The 21234-nt window shown below is 49.7% G+C and overlaps 1 protein-coding gene across 1 annotated transcript; it reads left to right on the top strand.

The window, feature by feature from the left end:
• The first annotated feature begins 7834 nt into the window (after positions 1-7834).
• On the top strand, positions 7835-20291 carry LOC308480196 (whey acidic protein-like). Its single transcript, XM_081011640.1, has 5 exons — positions 7835-7962; positions 13142-13285; positions 14897-15049; positions 17504-17683; positions 19180-20291. Exons 1-5 carry the CDS (start codon positions 7860-7862, stop codon positions 19203-19205), a joined length of 606 nt encoding a protein of 201 aa, XP_080867766.1. The 5' UTR covers positions 7835-7859; the 3' UTR covers positions 19206-20291.
• The last annotated feature ends 943 nt before the right edge of the window (positions 20292-21234 follow it).

Below are 21234 nucleotides of genomic sequence, written 5' to 3'. Positions count from 1 at the left end.
GAAATTCTTATGAAATTTGCCAAAATCTACACTTCCGACGTGGGCTGCCATACGTCCAGATTTCCCCAGACATTTAAGCAATTTTCGCTCGGACGTATGGCAACCCTATCATTGGGGAGTCACTCCCCACCCCCCACCCCCACTGATCATTTTGGTGCCCTTTTTCTGAATCTTTTCCAGTCCTACAGTATCCTGTTTGAGGTGAGGCAACCAGAACTGTACACAGCTCTCCAAATGCGGTCGCACCATAGATTTGTATAATTGGCATTATGATATTGGCAGCTTTGTGTGGTGTAGTGGTTAAGAGCGGTGGACTCGTAATCTGGGGAACCAGGTTCGATTCCCCGCTCCTCCACATGCAGCTGCTGGGTGACCTTGGGCCAGTCACACTTCTCTGAAGTCTCTCAGCCCCACTCACCTCACAGTGTTTGTTGTGGGGGAGGAAGGGAAAGGAGAATGTGAGCCGCTTTGAGACTCCTTCAGGTAGTGATAAAGTGGGATATCAAATCCAAACTCTTCTTGTTGTTGTTTTCAGTGACCCCCTGGCATGGAATTGACTTTTTCTTTTTTTGTATTATTTTTATTGGTTTTCCAAATTATTACAGATCAGACCAAATTACTCTAATTTAATACAATTTCTTAGTAAAAACCAGGTTTCCCGCTCCTGTTGCAAACATATGCCCATCACTTCATCTCTTCTTAAATAGTCACTTTATCCTTCTCTTGATGTTAGTCCATTCTTGCAGCTGACCATTATTCTTTCTTTACAAACAGCACCTCTGTTATTTCTCATAAATATGAAATCCATTTCACCTGTGTAGTCCTTCAGAGACGTTGTCTGGTGTGTTGGGAGAGGTAATTGCTATCTTCCTTTGTTCTGTTCACTGCCGTGTTTACAAGGTCAAGTCACATTCCATTCCTGGCATACAGGCTGCGGCTATAAATAACTCCCAGATAACATGTCCAAAATCCTCCATTAAAATTCCACTCTGGGGTTCTTCCTCAGCACACAGCTAAAAACAAAGCCTTTCCACAAATGCAACCTCTTGCCAGATTTAATTCGCAGCCTTTCAGCTTCTGACGCTGCATTGCTCCCTCTCACTCCTGGTCCAGTCCAAAGAATAAATAAAGTCCATTCAACTTCAGTCGAGGGGGGAGGGCATAATGAAAGATTGTTAAATTCACTATTGAATCAAAAGCATCCCTCCTCTTTTGGCGGCTAACAGATTGAGGTTGAATCCTGACAAGACAGAAGTACTGTTTTTGGGGGACAGGAGGCGGGCAGGTGTGGAGGACTCCCTGGTCCTGAATGGGGCAACTGTGCCCCTGAAGGACCAGGTGTGCAGCCTGGGAGTCATTCTGGACTCACAGCTGTCCATGGAGGTGCAGGTCCATTCTGTGTCCAGGGCAGCTGTCTACCAGCTCCATCTGGTACGCAGGATGAGACCCTCCCTGTCCACAAAACTGTCTGCCAGAGTGGTGCATGCTCTGGTTATCTCCCGCTTGGACTACTGCAACGCGCTCTACGTGGGGCTACCTTTGAAGGTGACCCGGAAACTGCAATTGATCCAGAATGCAGCAGCTAGACTGGTGACTGGGAGCGGCCGCCGAGACCACATAACACTGGTCCTGAAAGACCTTCATTGGCTCCCAGTACGTTTCTGAGCACAATTCAAGATGTTGGTGCCCTAAATGGCCTTGGTCCTGTATACCTGAAGGAGCGTCTCCACCCCCATCGTTCCTTCCCGGCTATTGTAAGGCTTTTCAAGCTTCAGAAAAATCATTCAAATTTCTTCAAAGCGCCAAACCCAGTCCTTTCAGCAGCTGACTGTCTGCTGCCCGTTATCATACGTCACTTCATCATCATCGTTTTATTTGTATGCCGTCTTTCCATAGTTGAAACAATGCTCAAGGCGGCTTACAACAAGATTTACATAATTACAAACATAGCAGAAGTCAAAAACAATAAATAAAACACATCAAAACGTACACAACCAAATGGAAAAAAATTCCACATCAATCATAAGATCTAAGACTAAGGATGCAACAATAATATCAATAACAGCGACAGCACTCTCAATCCCCCATAAACAATACTCCAGCCCAAGAATCTGTTCAACAGCCTCAGTTTTTGTAGCTGGAGTCAGTCCGCACTCCACTCTCTCAGGCCAGATGAGAAAGGGCCAGCCAGGCAGGGTCAGGTCTTCCAGGGCTCACAGCCAAGGTGGTCTCGTTTAAAACAACACAGATAAAAATTAAAAACAATTTAAAGCTTCAGGAGCACCTCATGATTAATGCCAATATTCCAAATTAATGAGGAACCGATCACAAATCATGCTGGAGATGGAGGTTCATCCATGACAGGGACACACTCCCAGGTCGCACCCGCTCTGCCTTTCAAGTTGGAAGACACAGGCTTAAGCGGCACAGCGGGACGCAGTGAACTCCCCAGAACCCACTGGGGAGCATTGCCAGGAATTCTACCTCTTAAATCCTGGCTTTCTCCCACCTGAGCCTCCCCACTGCCCCAGAGGGCAATGGAGAGCTACTGCCATCAATCGTGACATCAGCCGGAAACCGGAATTGCCTTTTTCACAGTCACTGCACACTGGGTCGACATCTTCATCAACCTTTCTTATGATAGCAGCGAGACAAATAGTTGATTCCAATGGGGTGGGGGTGTTACCAAACCCTTGTTGTTGTTGTTGTTGTTGTTGTTGTTGTTGTTTAGTCGTTTAGTCGTGTCCGACTCTTCGTGACCCCCTGGACCAGAGCACGCCAGGCCCTCCTGTCTTCCACTGCCTCCCACAGTTTGGTTAAACTCATGTTTGCAGCTCCGAGAACACTGTCCCACCATCTCGTCCTCTGTCATCCCCTTCTCCTTGCGCCCTCCATCTTTCCCTTTTCCAGGAAGTCTTCTCTTCTCATGAGGTGGCCAAAGTATTGGAGCCTCAGCTTCAGGATCTGTCCTTCCAGTGAGCACTCAGGGCTGATTTCCTTCAGAATGGAGAGGTTTGATCTTCTTGCAGTCCATGGGACTCTCAAGAGTCTCCTCCAGCACCATAATTCAAAAGCATCAATTCTTCGGCGATCAGCCTTCTTTATGGTCCAGCTCTCACTTCTATACATCACTACTGGGAAAACCAGAGCTTTAACTTTAAATACAGACCTTTGTTGGCAAGGTGATGTCTCTACCAAACCCTCCCCTCCCCCAAAACTTGGACCCAGTATGGGTGGAATATAGCACTTATGGAATGCTTAACACACTGTGGGAGGGTGATAAGAGGAATGACAAAGAAAGATGAGTTTGACACCGTATGATTATGTCATTTTTTAACAACCGAACAGTGCTCCCCCATCTATCTCAGTCACAGCAGCCACTGTGGAGAAATTAGCTTAACACTTGAGATTGAAGCATATCCTGTGGGTGTGAGCCGAATCCACACTTCCCTTTGTCCCACAATTTCCTCCATTTGGTCCATGACTTCTAGCCATGTATCCAAGAGGCTTTAGTTTTATGTCACTGCTTTCCCAGGGGAAAACCCCATGGATGTTTGCTCTGATTCATCAGCAAACCTCAGCTTTTCCTGGGGGAAGCAGTGGGACAAAACAAAAAACCCCACTTCTTGGACCCATGCCTAGAAGTCATGGACCAAACAGAGCCCCACATTTGTTTTGATGCTGTGTGGATGGCTGCATAGAGGACTCAACATCTGTAGGTGCATTTGTCTTGGAAGACAACACCGCACGCTTGGAAATGGTTCCCAAAATTGTCAACAAACTTTACAAAATAAAAATAGAAGGTTCCTGCTTGCCAAATGCATGACTCACCCAAGCAGAGAGGAGTGGGGGCTGCATGTGCCAGCCTGCCCCCTCCCTTGGTTGTTTGTCTGGGAAGGGCGCAAGTGCCACAGGGCACAGGGAGCAATTATCTCCTTCCACTTCCTCGCACCAGGAATGTTGAGTCAGTGGCTGAGTCAGTGCTTGGCAAGAGGAGCAGTTCCCTGAAACTGAGCAATCCCAAGAGGGGGGGGCTGCTCGGGCAGGCAAGGGGGAGAGATTGCACAACTGGCTTGCTGGGATCCAGGTGTCGCCAGCAAGAGGAAGTGATAGCAAAAGGATTCCTATCATAGGGAAAGTGTCCCATAGAAAGCGCAGGGGGGGGGGAGCGTTCCTGAGTCACATGCCGTGACAGCTACAACAACAGCAGGGAAAGGTTGAGTCAGTGGGATGCAAACATCAGGTCTGAGCCTCCCAAAACCCCTTTGCTAGGAAACTGTGACAGGCATTGTGGGTCCTGGCTGGGGTGAGGCAGCAAGTCGCCTTGTCCCGATGGAAATAATGCTATGAGGTCATTAGGAAACCAAATACTCCAGTTTCACTGATTCAGGCTGGAAGGGTTGCCATGTCTGATTGTGGCACTCAGAGACATCAGCTCACTTAAGGCCATTCTGAAGGGACACCTTGTTCCATTAAAAAGGTAAAGGTAAAGGGACCCCTGACCATTAGGTCCAGTTGTGGCCAACTCTGGGGTTGCGGCGCTCATCTCGCTTTACTGGCCGAGGGAGCCGGCGTTCAGCTTCCGGGTCATGTGGCCGGCATGACTAAGCCGCTTTTGGCAAACCAGAGCAGCCCATGGAAACACTGTTTACCTTCCCGCCACAGTGGTACCTATTTATCTACTTGCACTTTTGACGTTCTTTCGAACTGCTAGGTTGGCAGGAGCAGGGACCGAGCAATGGGAGCTCACCCCGTAGCGGGGATTCGAACCGCCGACCTTCTGATCGTCAAGTCCTAGGCTCTGTGGTTTAACCCACAGCGCCACCCGCGTCCCCCTTGTTCCATTATGCAGCATTAATTTGGAAAGGGAAGGAACTTCAAATGGAGAGATGGACGTTTTCTTTTGCAGACCTCTTATGTGCAAGCTGCTCTTAGTGCCATGCACACATCTGCTCTGCTTCTTCAGCCCACAATTCCCAGCATTGGACATCTGGACAGGCAGGGGTGAGAGCAGGCCAGACACATACATCTCAGAATCATAGGCCCATAGAGCTGAAAGGGACCAACAAAGGTCATCTATGCAGTCCCCTGCGACTTGAACCCATTGGTTTGAGTCCTACCCTCTGGAGCAGCAGAAAACAAGCTTGCTCTGTGTTCTGTGTGATACTTGACGAAGGCCATTACGTTACCTCCCAGTCTTCTCTTCTTCAGGCTAAAAGGCTTCCTTCCTCGCCTGCTGTGGCGACACGTCACCTTTCCAAATTATAGCTGTTCAACACTTATTCACAAGAAAGCACTTGGAAGGGAGGGGGAAAGGAGAAGTCAGACTGGTTGCCCAGCTGAGCCTAAACAGGACACAGCCGCTCCCTCTTGACTGGAGGACCCTGGCCCAGACCAGGTGTTCATGCCAGGTGCTTAACTGTCACCAAGAGGGAAGGAGTCCTCACCAGCCTTTGGATTTCCTCACCTCTCAACTGCCTGGGCTCCCTTTGCCCACTCTCCCCCTGGATTTTGACATAATTCAGGCCATTCATTAGGTATGGCTTAGAGAAGGATGACATTCCTTCATGTCGCAGCTTCTTGCAAAACTTAGCTGGGCTGAGGGGGAATTTCCCAGACAAAGAGCGAGAAAGGTTTCACCTTCCCCAGAGAATTCCTGGCTCTCCAGGCAAAATGAGGCTTTTCTTACCAGCCAACTCACCTGTCCACACGGCTTCTCTTTTTACTGAAATCTATCACAAGATTCACCACTTCCCTTTTCACCTCTGACTTTCGGCTTGCATCAGTTTCCTGACTCTCTCAGTCCCCCTGACCCAGCTGCCATTTGCCGCCTCCTCCTTCCTTGTTCAAAGAAGCAGAGAGTTATAAGGTACCCCATGAGATTGTCTGGTCCAGCCCCCTGCAGAAATCTCAGCTGAATCCTCCTTGGAAGACGGCCACCCAACCTCTGCTTCAAAACCTCCAGGGCTCTTCTTCCCATCAGAAAGTTCTTCCTACCGTCGAGTCAAAATCTCCTGTTCCATCATTTGGAATCATAGAGTGGTAGAGCAGGAAGGGACCCTGAGCATCATCTAGTCCAGCCCACTGCAAGGCAGGAATATGCAGCTGTACTATAACAGGGATCGAACCTGCAACCTTGCCTGCTCTACCCAATTTGCTCCGGAGTCCTCCGGAGCAGCAGAAAGCAAGCTTGCACCCCCTACCATGGGGAATCCCTTCAGATACATGAAGATGCTCCTTGCCTCCCTTCCCAGACTTCTGCCCCCCTCCCCCACCTCATGCCCCACACAATGCCTTGGTCTCTTTGCCAGTTGATGCTCCTGACCTGCTGTGCCTACCCCTCTGTCTGAGCATCATCCGGGGTGGACTAGATGGCCCTATGGGTCCCTTCCAACTCTAAAGGACCCCTGACAGTTAAATCCAGTCGTGGATGACTCTGGGGTTGTGGCGCTCATCTCGCTCTATAGGCCGAGAGAGCCGGCATTTGTCCACAGACAGCTTCCAGGCCATGTGGCCAGCAGGACTAAGCCACTTCTGGTGAACCAGAGCAGCGCATGGAAACGCCATTTACCTTCCCGCCAGAGCAGTACCTATTTATAATAATAATAATACAGTGGTACCTTGGGTTAAGAACTTAATTCGTTCCAGAGGTCCGTTCTTAACCTGAAACTGTTCTTAACCTGAGGTACCACTTTAGCTAATGGGGCCTCCTGCTGCTGCTGTGCCGCTGCTGCACGATTTCTGTTCTCACCCTGAAGCAAAGTTCTTAACCCAAGGTAATATTTCTGGGTTAGCGGAGTCTGTAACCTGAAGCATATGTAACCCGAGGTACCACTGTGATAATAATAATAATAATAATAATAATAATAATAATAATAATAATAATAAATTGTATTTATACCCCACCCTCCCCAGCCAAGACTGGGCTCAGGGCGGCTAACAACCAATATAAAACAAATTGATTGAAATACAACTTAAAAACAAGATTAAAATACAGCATTAAAACATTAAAATGCAGCCTCATTTCAATGGAAACTCAAATCAAAAACGTTTTTTGGGGGGTGAAAACGTCAAGTCTTCACCAAAGCTAACTATCCAGACTGGTCCTACATGGGCCAGAAAAAAGCCAGGGAAGTCCCCAAATAGGAGTTCCATCACAGAAGGAGAAAGGAAAAAGGAAAGAGGGGAAGGGACTTTGACGTGCTTTCGAACTGCTAGGTTGGAAGGGATCCTATGGGTCGCTTCGAACTCTACTGTTCTATGATTCTACACTCCAAATCAATTTTTAAAAAAAAAAAAAATGAGTACAGCAAGGAAATAACAAGAGCGTGCTAGATCAAAGGCCAAAGGCCAGTCCAGCATCCTTTTCTCACAGTGGCCAATCAAATGCTCCAAATGGAAATCAGCAAGCAAGATATGAGCACAAGAGAGAGCCCTCCGTTCCGCTCCTGGTTTTCATCCCTGCTCCTAATTCTTCTCCCACCTTGGCCTGGCCAAGCTGTCTGATCCACCTGAGTGTGGAATGGGTCATTTTGTGGGGGGCGCTGGCTTCGGTCCCTGGGGTGAGCAAGGGAGGCAGGTGGGCCCAGAGGAGGGCAGCCCAGAGGGGAAGGGAAAGGGCACTACAGACCAAGGAAAGGATGAGCTCTTGTGCTTCCCCACCAGGCAGCCCAGACGATGCTTCTTCCAGAACCCAGAGCAGGAGGGCTATTTTGGGCCAGTCCTGGCTGCTCCCTCAGCAGAACCGGCACAGCTGGCCAGGTAGGTCACTGGGAGCCAGCCCCGCCCTGGAAAGCATTTAATGCTCCTCTGCGTGGCTCAGATCCGGATATTCCAGGCTGGATATTCCCCAGAGCACCATGGAGGCAGGAGTCCTCTGGCTCCTAACAGGACTCCTCTTGCTCCAGGGTTGCGCTGCTGCTGCTGCCGTCCAGTCCCCAGATTATGGAGAGGAGAGGACAGGTGAGAGCTTGACTTAAGGAGCTGGGTGCCCCGGGGGGGGGGGGGAAGCTGGACCATCCTCTCTTGGGTGCTGAGGAGAAGCTTCCTTCCCCATAGAGTAGGTCCAGCACCAGAGGGAGATGTTTTCATTTAGAGAAAAGGTGAGCAGGAGGCATAGGAGAACAAGAAGCAACACGATAGACGTTTATAAGATTCCTCCTGCCACGGAGGAAGTGGAGAGAGGTCTTTCTCCCTCTCTCCTAGAATTCGTGGACGATGTTTCCATTTTACTTACTATATGCATCTTCCCCCCCCCCACACACCAATTTCCCCCTTTTCTTCCTAATGTCTCAACAAATGAAACTGATTTGTAAAAATGTTACATGGGGGGAAAAATACGAGAGAGACATTGCAAACACTTTTGTAAATCAAGAAAATATTTAATAAAAAAATTAGAATAAAATAAAAATCGGATTCGTGGACGTCCAATGAAGCTGCATGTTGGAAGTTTCGGGACGAGTGAAAGAAAGGAATTGTTTGCACAGTGCAGAGTTAAACTTTGGAACTCCCTTCTGCAGGAAGGAAGCAGCCACCAACAGAGATGGCTTCAGAAGAGGGTCAGACAAATCATGGAGGAGGAGAGGGAGATGGGTGGGCTCTGGAGACAGCAAAGCTTCTGCATCCCAGTTCCTGCAAAACTGCCGGGGGGGGGCTCCTGTGTTCGAATCCTGCTTGCATGTTTCCCTTTGGGGCACCTGGTCAGCCACCGTGAGAACACAAGGCTGGACTAGATGAGCCCCCTTTGGCCTGATCCAGCAGGCTCTCCTTGTGTTCTTAAGGTGGGGGTTTGGGGTGGGGAGGGGGCTGGAGTTGCAGCAGCTGTGCAGCCCATGGAGCAGAGCAGAACCAGCCTGTTTTCCCCCTTGGGGCAGGAATGTGCTCCTTGGCTCCCCACCAGCTGGGCCTGCAATGCTAGCTGGGTCCCCTGCTCCAGGCCGCCATGGGGTGGCTGAGCCAGAGAGGCCCCTCCAAGATCAGGAAAGCAAGGTGGGGGGAGAGGGGGGAGTGGTTGAGAGGGATATTCTTCAGGACGCACCTTAATAATTAAGCCCATCGCCCAGCCCTTCCCAGCTAGCTTTTATGAGCCAGGATGGGGAAGGATCCAGGAGACAGGTGGTTGGCTTCACTCGTCCAAGCAGCCTGTCCACATCCTCGGCGGTAACAGATTGGAATTGATCCCATGCAACTTGACTAGACAGGACTCTAGCACTCTCCCGCCCCGTCCCTGCTCCCACGGTGGCGTCTACCTCTTCCCAAATCTGAGCGACTTTATCTGCAAAAAACTTTGCAAAATCATTGCAGGAGATCATGTGGCCCGTACTGGGCCCCGATGTTGCAGGTGGTTCCGCTAAATTGCGAACCACCTGAAAGAGTCTCCTGCTGCTGTTTTCTGCAGATGCAATAGAGGCAGTGAAGAAAGTCTTCTTCACCATTGCTATCACCACTTGGTGGGCTCAACATTGAGCTCTAACCCGTGTCTGGTTGGCTTCAGAATGAGTTATCCACCACCGGCACTCTAGCTGTCTCAGCGATTGTTTCATTGCCCTCAGATGCATGGAAAACCATGGGGCTATCTGGGCTTCATGCGGTCGGAGAGGGCGCTTTGGAGCCAAACAGTCAATAGCCCTGGTTAACTCCACATTCCAGTGGACCACCAGGGAATCTTGTTATAGCTACAGCTGACATCTATGTCAAAAGCTCTTTAGAGGGACAAGCGTTCGTGTTATCAGCCCACATACTCAGTTGCAGGGAGGTCAGAAAAGGAGGTTTACTTATTTTGATATACTTGAGACTAGAATAACGAAACCTGAGGGCATTCCCACTACAGATGGAGTAACGTCCCTTCGAGCCCTCAAGTCCAGCTAAGAATCTGGTGTGGACTGACATGTGATATGAGACATCTTTTTTTGTGGGGGGATACGATGGCATCTGTGCAAAGCTTGGAGAGAACATCCCCTCTTGTATGGATGGGGGCAGCCCTGCTATTAGGCAGAGTGAGGAGGCTGCCTCAGGCGGCAGGTGCTGGTGGGGAAGGTCAGGGAGTGGTGGCAAGAAGGCGCTGAAGGGCAGGGCTGGCACATGCCACCCACAGCAATACAGTGGTACCTGGGGTCACGAACTTAATTCGTTCCAGAGGTCCGTTCTTTTTCTTTTTTTTTTAATGATATTTATTGAAAGATTTTTTTTTTAATTTACAAAAGAAAACAAAGTAGAAAAAGAGAAAAACAAGCCACTTCCAACCATACAAATACAAATTCAAAATAAGAGAGAAAAAAACAAAAATACACCACAAAAATTTAAAAACATTTAAAAACAAATCCATTATTCTCAACTCCTCAACTGTCATTACCCTCTTTCCTTGACCTCCTCCTCCTCCCCTTCCTTGTGTCCTAGTTGTTAATTGTCACAGCAATTCCTTTCCATATTTCATAAGATATTTATTAAGGTTTTCAAAATATTACAAAGTCCTTTCCATATTTCATAATATTCTGTCGTTACATTACCTTAAACTATTTTAATCTTATCTTACTATAAAAAACCTTGGAACTTAAAACTTAAATCTTATTTTTACCAACTTCTCATAACCATAATATTCTTACATAATTCTTTAAACATTTTTACTAAAGCCAAATAATTTCATTCCAACATTTTTCTAACATTCATCAATTTTATAAAACAGTCCTAGTAATGAAAAAAAAGAAATAAAAACAAATCCAATCTTCATCCAGCGTCCCTTCCTCCTGGTCCCGGGTTTTGTCAGTCCTTATTATCCCATCAATCTGGCGCATTAACCTGGTAACCTTATATCCGAGGCCCTTAAGTCTCTTCCATGTCCCTTCCGCAGCTCTTCTTCATATTTGTAACTGTATTTTCCCTTGTCTCCTGCTCGTTTCACTCGTGGGAACTCCAGCTTAGCAATATTTTTGACCCTTCTCGACAGATCAGCCCCTTTTCCATAATCGACACTAAATTCCATGTGGTATTTAAAAGCATGTTTCAAAAACCCTCCAAAATTGAGAGCCCCCACAATCCCAAACATCTCACGGCCCATTGCCAGACTTGAAAAGTCCAAACATCCCTGCATAGGGGGGTCTATCCAACCCCCCATTTCCAAACCAAACCAAACTTTTTCTTTCCAAATCTGGCTTTTTCCAAGTTCATTTGTCAAATCCGAAAGCTCATATTCCTGTTGGGCCTGTTCTGTCAGGGCACACTCCTGATTTAATTCCTGGGTGGGCTCCACATATTTTCCCACTGCCTGTTCAAAATTTCCCACTGCCTGTTCAAAATTTCTAATCGAATCAGCCATCAAATTTGTCTTCTCATGTAGCTGTTCCAGTAGGGCATTTGTTTTATAGAAAGCACACAACAGAGCTTCTGAATACATTGTCCTGCAAGGTCAGATGTCTATTCCCACGATTGTAATCTGTAACAGCTGCCAGCTCCCAAGAGTTGGTTACAGTTTCACAGCCTCCCTCTAGGGGGAGAACTTCTATTTGATCTTTCTTTTAAAGACAGGTCTAGCAACAGAGTTTCCTTTTTTCAGATATTTTGTCAATATTTGTTCCTTTAAGGTGCGAAAGGAAACAATGGAATCACTATGTTTCTCTTCTTTTAGCTATCTGTCAAAAGCGTTTATCTCTGGTCAATGAGCTTCAAACGTCAGTCCTGACACCCCGCTCCAGGATCAGGACGGTGGAAAGTTACTTTACTTTAAACTCACTTCTGGAGGTTTAAACAGTCCAAAAAAGATCCCCCTTCTTCTCCTGCTGCCGAAGGGGGGTTCAACAATTTTAAATGATGAAAGCCAATCCTTTAGAAGCAATTTTCTGAGCTCTAGTTTACGTTGTCTTTGCTTTATTCTGTCTACAAAGAAACGGAAGGCTGACTTCCTGTTTAGACCTTCCCGTTTCAGTACCAAATTGAAGTAAAAATTTTAAGTCCAATTCCTTTCTGCTCACAAGTCCTTATTTAAAGTCCAATTGTTCAAAGTTTAAGTACTCACGGGTGCTTATTTTAGAAGCCAAATTGTCCCAGGAGAAAGGCAGCGCTCTCCGGCAACGGCTGTGCGGCTTCGCTCCACGGAAATAGCAGTTGACTCACAGCACCGCGCCGCTTCCCCCTCTTCGCTTCGGAGTCCGTTAGTGGGTTCCTTTGCGGGTTGGGGGGGCGCTAAGGGTGCCCGCCGAGTCCCATGGTCACAGGCTTCATCCGCCTGCGATTTTTAAAAGGGTCCCCGCTTCGCCGTAGCGGAAAAGACCCGTTTCGCACGGAGCTAGTCCCTCCAGTTCAGAGGGAGTCCGCCATTGCCGATGGCGCCACCCCGGAAGTCCAGAGGTCCGTTCTTAACCTGAGGCGCGTCTTCGCTAATGGGGCCTCCTGTTGCCGCCGCACCGCGGGCACTCGATTTCCGTTCTTATCCTGGGGCAAAGTTCTCAACCCAGGTACTACTTCCGGGTTAGTGGAGTTTGTAACCTGAACTCTTTGTACCCCAAAGTGTTTGGGGGTACTGCTGGAAACCGCAGGAGGGGAGAGGGTTCTTGAACTCAGGTCCCCTCGGGAGGTCCGGTTAGCTCATGCGAGAACAAGATGCTGGACTAGAGGGGGGCATTGGCCTGATCCTGCAGGCTATGTCTATCTAGTCCAGAGCTTCCCAAACTGTGCATCACGACACATTAGTGTGTCAGCTGCTGTGCGTAGGTGTGTCACACAAATGCTCCCGGCGCTTCTCCTGGGTCCGGAAAGGGGTTAGTTTAACCTCCGGTTTGCTGGTAAAACTGAATTACTGCATCATGAAATGATTCGTGTCTAAAAAGTGTGTCACGAACATGAAAAGTTTGGGAAGCTCTGATCTTGTCCAATCCCCTGCAGTGCAGGAAACACAGCCAAAGGATCCCAAAAAGGCTTCTGAATGTGGAACTGGGAGAGGCAGCCATCTTCTCCTTCGCCTCGGGCGGCAAAATATCTTGGGCTGGATTAATGGACAAACGGCCTTCTGCCCCCTTACACCTTCCCGGGGGGGGGGGTGCCCACCCTTCAAATGCAGAGCCCAGGACTGGCAGGGAGACGGCCTGGATCGTGCTCACACCCAGCTTCTTGGGTGCTCAATCGTCTTTCTCCCCATCTCTCTTGCTTGCAGGGAAGGAGGGATTCTGCCCCGCCTCCCCCAATGGGCTGTATGACCCCCCCTGCAAGGTGGACTGCGAAGCAGACAGCGAGTGCCCCGGGGGGGAGAAGTGCTGTGAATTTGCCTGCAAACACGTCTGCCTGCCTGCCAGCCAAGGTACCTGTGCTTTGCCAGCCACTGGTGAAGCGTTTCATTTACCTGCAAGATCGCCTTGCCCAGATGCACACCTTGGGATGCTTGGATTGGTGGAACTGGCACTATTATGAATGCCACATTGTACCCGTTCTGCACTTGTAAGAACTTGGTATTTTAGTGTGGCAGCGCCAAACTTTGAGACTCCCCGCCTGTTGATATCAAGCAGATGCATTTAGTATACCCTTTCTGGAAGCCACTAAAAGCATTTTTGTTAGGGAAGCAGATGTTGACAAAGTTCATGCAAGTTTTAATCTGTTTCTAGTCTAACGTCATTTTAACTTTGTGAATGTCTTAAATTATTGCTGCTGATTCTTCTAATGGTTTCCTTCCAGATTCTTTCCAATAGCTAATAGTTTCATTGTTGCTGTAAACCACTTGGAAGTTGGTTGGTTTGTTTACAATCAAGAGGTGTATAGATTTTATGAAATAACAAATAAATAAAATCTCATGGGGAGGGTCTTCAGCTCGAAGTTGGTGGGTGCAAATGCACCCCGGATGACATGAGCAAATCTACCCATGTTTTCGGGAGACCTTTTGTTCCTGGGCCAGGGAGAGAAATGGGGTTGAATTTAAGTTGGTTCCTGAGCCCCAGAAACAGTTCTGGAGCAAAGTGCCCTCCCTTGGAACATGACCAAGTGCCAAGAAGTTCTGTGTGCCTCTGGGCATGAGCAGAGTGCCTTCCCTTCCCTGCTGAACAGCCATAGTCAGATCGCGACTTCTGGGCTTGGGGAAGAGATTGCAGCAGGCCTGTGGCTCAGTCACTGTCCCATTAAGAACAGAGAGACGGGCTGTCCAGTCACCCCATCGGACCGTGAGACCTTGCCAACCTCCAGAAGGGGCACTGGGTGGTACAGAGAGACAAGGCAGGGCTGTGCAGGCTGTGGGCGACCGGCGATACTACAGTGCTCCACTGCAGCCGAGGTGCTGTGATTCCCACATTGCATGGGGTTGGACTAAATAATAATAATAATAATAATAATAATAATAATAATAATTTATTACTTATACCCCACCCATGTGGCTGGGTTTCCCCAGTCACTCTGGGCAGCTTCCAGCAAAGTATTAAAATACAGTAGTGTGTTAAACATTAAAAGCCTCCCTACACAGGGCTGCCTTCAGATGTCTTCTAAAAGTCTGGTGGTTGTTCTTCTCTTTGACATCTGGTGGGAGGGCGTTCTACAGGGCAGGTGCCACCACCGAGAAGGCCCTCTGCCTGGTTCCCTGTAACTTGGCTACTCGCAGTGAGGGAACTGCCAGAAGTCCCTCGGCGCTGGACCTCAGTGTCCGGACAGAACGATGGGGGTGGAGATGGTCCTTCAAGTATACTGGACGGAGGCTGTTTAGGGCTTTCAAGGTCAGTACCAACACTTTGAATTGTGCTGGGAAACGTAGATGACTGTTGGGGTCCCCTCCACTCTGCAGTTCTGTGATTCAAAGGCAGCAGCTGCCTGTCTTCAAAGCCTTCTCAGATCCACCTCCCCAGCAGACCTTCCTTGGCCACAGAGTCCCGGCTGTCTGGCCTCCTCAAGATGTCCGCCCTTGCTCATTCTCTGCTTTCTCGTCTGCTCTCAGAGAAGCCCGGCAGCTGCCCGCCACCACTGCTGAAGAAGCTCCAGGCGCCTTTGGTGTGCGACTCTTCCTGCACGGACGACGCCAGCTGTCCCAGTAGGCAGAAGTGCTGTGACTCAGGCTGCGGAAGCCAAGTGTGCAGGATACCCATTGAAGGTAACGAGGAAACTGGCCCTGACCTGGGGCAGGACGGAGAAAAGAAAGTCCTTTTTCGCCCAGTGCATAGTTAAACTATGGAACTCCCTCCCACCAGAGGCAGTGAGGACCACCAACCTGAATGGCTTCAACAAATTACTGTATTTTTCGCTCCGTAAGACGCACCTGACCATAAGCCTCACCTAGTTTTTAGAGGAGGAAAACAAGAAATTAAATATTCTGAACAAAACAGTGGGTGTATGATTTCTGTGGTTCATGCTGTAGCCACAGACATGATATGTGATTTGACGATGAGTTTGGGGTAGCCCAATGCAAAAATCCTAAGAATCCATGTGGATCCGTGCTTTGTAACCATGTTTTTGCGCCACAAAAAAAGTGGATGCGTGATTTTTTTGGTGTAGGCTATAGCCATGGACATGCTATGTGATCAGATGGTGAATTTGGCTCCAGGGACCACACATTCGCTCCATATCCACACATTCGCACAGATATATCCATATCCACACATTCGCACAGATATTTCCCCCTCCTTTTTAGGGGGGAAAAGTGTGTCTTATGGAGCAAAAAATACGGTAATGGAGGAGAGGGGTATCAATAGCTATGAGCCAGGATGGCTTTGCTTTGCCTCCACAGTCAGAGGAATCAATACATCTGAGTACCAGTTGCTGGAAGCTACAAGAAGAGAGAGGATTTTTGGACTATGTGGACCATAGGCCTGATCCAGTAGGCTTTTCTTATGCTCTTATTTGGGGCAGGACCAGTTTTATTCATGCAGTGCAGTTAAACTGAGGAACTCTCTCCCACAGGAAGCGGCAAGGACCTTCAACCTGGATGTCTTTACAAGAGGATTAGATAGGCATCTGGTTGGCCACAGGATGTTGGACCAAATGGGCCACTGGCCTGATCCAGCACCCTGCTTTGTTTTGCTTGCACCCTGTTGACTCAATGTCTCTGGCAGTTGTTTCATGAAGGCTATCATTGGCTATCTAGGATGGCTCAGCTCTGCCTACAGGGTTGTTGTTGTTGAGTCGTTTCATCGTGTCCGCCTCTTTGTGACCCCCTGGACCAGAGCACACCAGGCACTTCTGTCTTCCACTGCCTCCCGCAGTTTGATCAAACTCATGCTGGTAGCTCCGAGAACACTGTCCAACCATCTCGTCCTCTGTTGTCCCCTTCTCCTTGTGCCCTCCATCTTTCCCAACATCAGGGTCTTTTCCAGGGAGTCTTCTCTTCTCATGAGGTGGCCAAAGCCTTGGAGCCTCAGCTTCAGGATCTGTCCTTCCAGTGAGCACTCAGGGCTGATTTCCTTCAAAATGGAGAGGTTTGATCTTCTTGCAGTCCATGGGACTCTCAAGAGTCTCCTCCAGCACCACAATTCAAAAGCATCCATTCTTCAGCGATCAGCCTTCTTTATGGTCCAGCTCTCACTTCCATACATCACTACTGGGAAAACCATAGCTGGGAAAACCATACATGGTGGGAGGCAGCAAAGCTGAAAACTGGCCAGTCTCTAAAACACAGGCCCTTCCCCTGTTGTGCCCCGGGGAAAGAGATGCAATGGGTGCCCATTGCCAGGGCATCAGGTCTCTCTCCTGAAAGCTGCATCAGCTCCAGACTCGGCTGCTTCTATCAGTTGGGGGGGTGATCAATTGATGTGCATGTGCCAGGCTGAAGGCCCCCACAGGACTCTGTGCCACTGTGGCACATCTGGCTGGCCACTGGGAGAACAGGATGCTGGACTAGGTGGGCTCCCTTTGGCCTGATCCAGCAGCCGGGCTCTTCTGATGTTCTGGTGGAACCTTCAGGTCCAGGGGCAGTCTGTCTCAATTCCTAGGTTCTTTAAGGCATTTGGCCGCTGAGACCACATAACACGGGTCCTAAAAGACCTACATTAGCTCCGGCTGGCCGCCTCAGCACCTCGCTAGCTCACTCGCCCCCGAACTCATGGCGCAGACCCGCCCGCTGCAGTGCTCCAACCGACGGGCGAGCTCTTCCCTGGACTTCAACTCTTAGGCCCCGGACTCTCAGCCTGGCACCCCTGAGAGCCTGGCACCCGGGTGCCCCCCACCCCTGGCGCCTATGGTTAAGACGGCCCTGGGTGGAAGGAAACCTGTGGGAGAAAATTCCCTTTTGGGGGGTTCAAGTACAGAGGCTCACCCCAAATCCCCAACTAGCCAGACGTGATTCAGTAATGCATTACCAGATGGAATCCATTAGTGTCTGCGAGAGAATTTCCATTAGCACACGCCCTTCACAGGAAAGAAACATGCCATCTTGGCTGCTTATTCTTCCGCCTATCCCCTTCTGCCACCCCAGCTCAAAGTCTCTCGTCCAGCCACAGTCCTGGGAAACACTTTGGGCTCATGCACAATCCGTTCCTTCCTGAAACTCCATCTGCCCTGTGCCAAGAAGACTCGCGCCCTCTCTCATTCTCTGCCTCTCTGTGTCTCTTAGAGAAGCCTGGGAAATGCCCCCTGGTGCAACGGAAGACGCCCTCAGGAGGAGGAGAGCCGTGCAGCGACACCTGCGCCCACGACTGGCAGTGCAAGGGGGACCAGAAGTGCTGTTTCTCCGGCTTCTCCATGGAATGCACCAACGTCCCCCAAGGTGCCAAGGCAGGAGGGGGCAGGCCAGCTGAGGAAGCTGCCAGAGGCCGGGGTGGCACCATGGGAGGATGGGCACCATTGTAAACAAAATCTGCCCCTTTTCCCCTTATGGGCTTTTGTGGGTTCTCTATCGGTAGGAGAAAATAACAGAGACCAACCAGAGAATATTGAGAAGCAAAATAGCTAGTAAGCCTGATCTTTATTAAAGCTGTTGCAACAGGGTGCTCCCTTCACATGCAGGAAAGGAGGAGGACCCAGAATGCAGGTGTGTCTGCCCTTATATAGACATTTTAAATTGCCATCCCTGGAGTCCAACACCCCCAGAAACATCATACCTACATCACAGAAAAGGCGGTCTACAACAGAAATCTGAGTGCATTGTTTTTACCTTGTATGCCAGGTTACCTGTTAATGTTCACTTGACTGGATACCCTGGGGAGCCTGGCCAGTCTTTTGTAATGATAATACTTAATTCCTGAGCCAAGTCACAGGCTCACCCTACTCACACCTTAAATGTGCCCTTAAGGCAGGATTTGTGAGGACAGAGACAATGGGGAGGTTTCTGCATTTCCTTCGAACTTGCAGAGAAATATTTGAGGTGACTGAAAGAGTCAAACTGGCTTTAGGACTTTTCCTGTGGGTTTTGGACATGTGGTTTATATATTTACTGGTATATATGTGTTTGCTTGGTACGTTTAGGAATATATATATATATGACCTAAAAATTCTTATAACAGCACCCCTGGCAGGTGAATCTCAGGAGGCTCATACAGTCACAAGGGATCCCAGGGGTCATCTAGCTCAGCCCTCTGCAATGCAGGAATTGCAGCTAAAACCACTGCTTTTCCTCTCTTGCTCCAGCTGCCTGTTTGGGCTGAGGGACTTGACTCGGCTGCCCTGGGGATCCATCACGCAAGGCCCCCATTGGCCTTGGAAGAGTGCAACGGGTGGGCTTTGGGGCAGGGGTCTCGGCACTCTTCTCCAGCAGCCGGGACATCCCTCCCTCAGACAGTCTGGCGGGTTTGATAAGAGAGGAAGGGTCCCCAATGGGTGCTCAGGACTCTTCCCTGACAAGAGTGAAAAGACGGGGAGGGGAGACCAGCAGCTCCTTGACCAGGGCTGATGCTGGTGGTGGAGCTGACTGCTTCCTTTTAACTGAGGCACCCCTGGGGGAAGACACGGGGTGCAGGGGTTTACAGTGTCCGACCAGGACCTGGTAAAGGGCAGGGTTCGAATCCCCCACTCAGCTAGGATGAAGCTCACAGGGTGTGATCTTCATTGCCTCTCGGCCTAACCTACCTCGCAAGGTTGTGGTGCGGATTGAAGGAGAAGGCGAGAACCATGCAGACCACCCTGAGCTCTTTGGAGGAGAAGGTGGGACAGAAATGCAATAAACAAACAAACAAATGAGAGGAAGGGGCACAGCTCCAAAGGCCCGTGGGGGGGTCAGCCTTTGTGCTTTTTGTGGGGAGGCCTGGTGGGTTAAGGACAGCACCCCCGTGACCACTCAGCTTTCTCTTCTAGGGTCCCCTACATCCAGCACCTCCTAAAGGAAGACGCCAAGGACTGTTGGGTCTGGCCGTGGACTTGAAGACTTTCCGTTCGGAACACAGCATGGGGGGGGGGGCTTCTGCAGGAAAGAGTCCCAGAAGGGTCCCCAAAAATCCAGTGCAGCCATTTGGGGTACATTGTCTTCCAGATGGGGAGCTGCCCTCTCCTGCCTCCCTCTGGCCTCCTGTGGTACTGCTTCTGGAATGCCCTTTCCCTTCCCAGACTGTCCCAGTTAGGCTTGCTTTAACCAGGGCAAAACCAGACTTTGTTTCACCTGAGTCAAAGACCCAGTTTGGGACACACTCCCATGTGCAATTGTACACACACACACACACACACACACACACAACACACACACACACAGGCTGGGAGTCTCATTGGTGTCCCTCTGGAACAGGAGTCAGCAAACCTTTTCAGCAGGGGGCCATTCCACTGTCCCTCAGACCTTGTGGGGGGGCGGACTATATTTTTGGGGGGGAAATGAACGAATTCCTATGCCCCACAAATAACCCAGAGATGCATTTTAAATAAAAAGGCACATTCTACTCATGTAAAAACAAGCTGATTCCCGGACAGTCCGCGGGCCAGATTCAGAAGGCGATTGGGCCAGATCCGGCCCCCAGGCCTTAGTTTCCCTACTCATGCTCTGGAGGCTTCACCTGGGTCAAAATACCCAGCTAGACCACCCCCCCCGTCCCCCACTTTAAGCAAGAGCTCAGTGCGGCTGCAAAGTTGCAGGATCTCAGCCAGAGGGGGATGGCTCACACCTCCTTTCCACAGGCAAAGACTGAATCTCACACTGGAGGGGGGAGGTGGAGTTCATCCTGTCCACAGAGATGGAGGCATCCACAGTCCATTAGCGGGGAGGAGGGCGGAATCCGGAGCCCAAAGCACAGCTCCGAGCAAGCCCCCCTCTCCAGGCGTGCAAAGGAAGAGCCGGTAAACAATCCTAAAATGCTTCTGGCTCCCTTTGGCCAGCGACCCCCTGAAACCAGCTGCCTCTTGGGCATATGAGAATCTGTATGCATGTTTGGCTCTGTATGTGTGTTGGGCATTAATAAAAAGAACCCGCCTGTGCCATTGTAGGGTTGCTATTGTTGCTGTTTGTGAACCACCATTTGCATACAGAACCATTGAGTCGGGAAGGATCCCATGAGTCATCTAGTCCAACCCCTGCAATGCAGGAATCACAGCTAAAGGACCCCTGACAAATGGCCATTCGGCCTCTGCTTAGAAACCTCCAAGGAAGGAGAGTCTACAATCTTCTGAGGTCGTCCGTTCCCCCGTCCGACCGCTCTTACTGTCAGAAAGTTCTTCCTAAAGTGTAGCCAGAATCTCCTCTCTTGTGAGACCTGCAGGATGCTCCCCCGGCAGAGTATATTTCACCCTCCATCCACTGAATCTCCCTGCCATTTCTCCAAAGCCTGGCATGAGTGTTGCATCCCCCCTATAGCACCCTGGTTCCTTGTGAGCAAACTGAAATTGTGTAGCATAGTGGCCAAGAGGCTAAGGAGCCCTGCCCCAGGATGGGGTCCCTTGCTCCCTTTCAAACTGCCCTAGACAGGCCTGTTTGGACAAGACTCACACCCCACACCCTGCATTATCTCAGCAATTCCTCCAAAGTCGAACAGTGCGGAGGATTCCCCAGATAACATAAGTGACATGCCTGGAATGTTCAAAAATGCACAGCCCTTGGCTGGATTTCACGTGGCCCGAGGAGCTATCTGACTCACACTTCTTTCCTAACCAGCTTCAAAGATTAAAAGGGAGATGGGGTGGGGGGTAGGAGGCAATAGACCTGTCAGAGCCTCCGCTACGACTGAGCTACTCCTTCTCCGGTTGAGTCCTTCGGAATCGCCTCCGACGATAATTAACGACCTGAGCCTCTGATAAGGCTCCAAGCACATTCCCATTATGCAGAGAATCAAAGCAGCAGAAGTGATGAGATTTATGAGCTACGTGGCTAAAGAGTTTTATTGCTAAGCTACGCAGACAGAAAAGAAATACGTCCTCTCTCTGTGAGAGCAG

The sequence above is a fragment of the Podarcis pityusensis genome (genome assembly GCF_964106645.2).
Source record: "Podarcis pityusensis genome assembly, chromosome: 6".
NCBI lineage: Eukaryota > Metazoa > Chordata > Lepidosauria > Squamata > Lacertidae > Podarcis > Podarcis pityusensis.
This window is presented reverse-complemented; position numbering and strand designations above follow the sequence as displayed.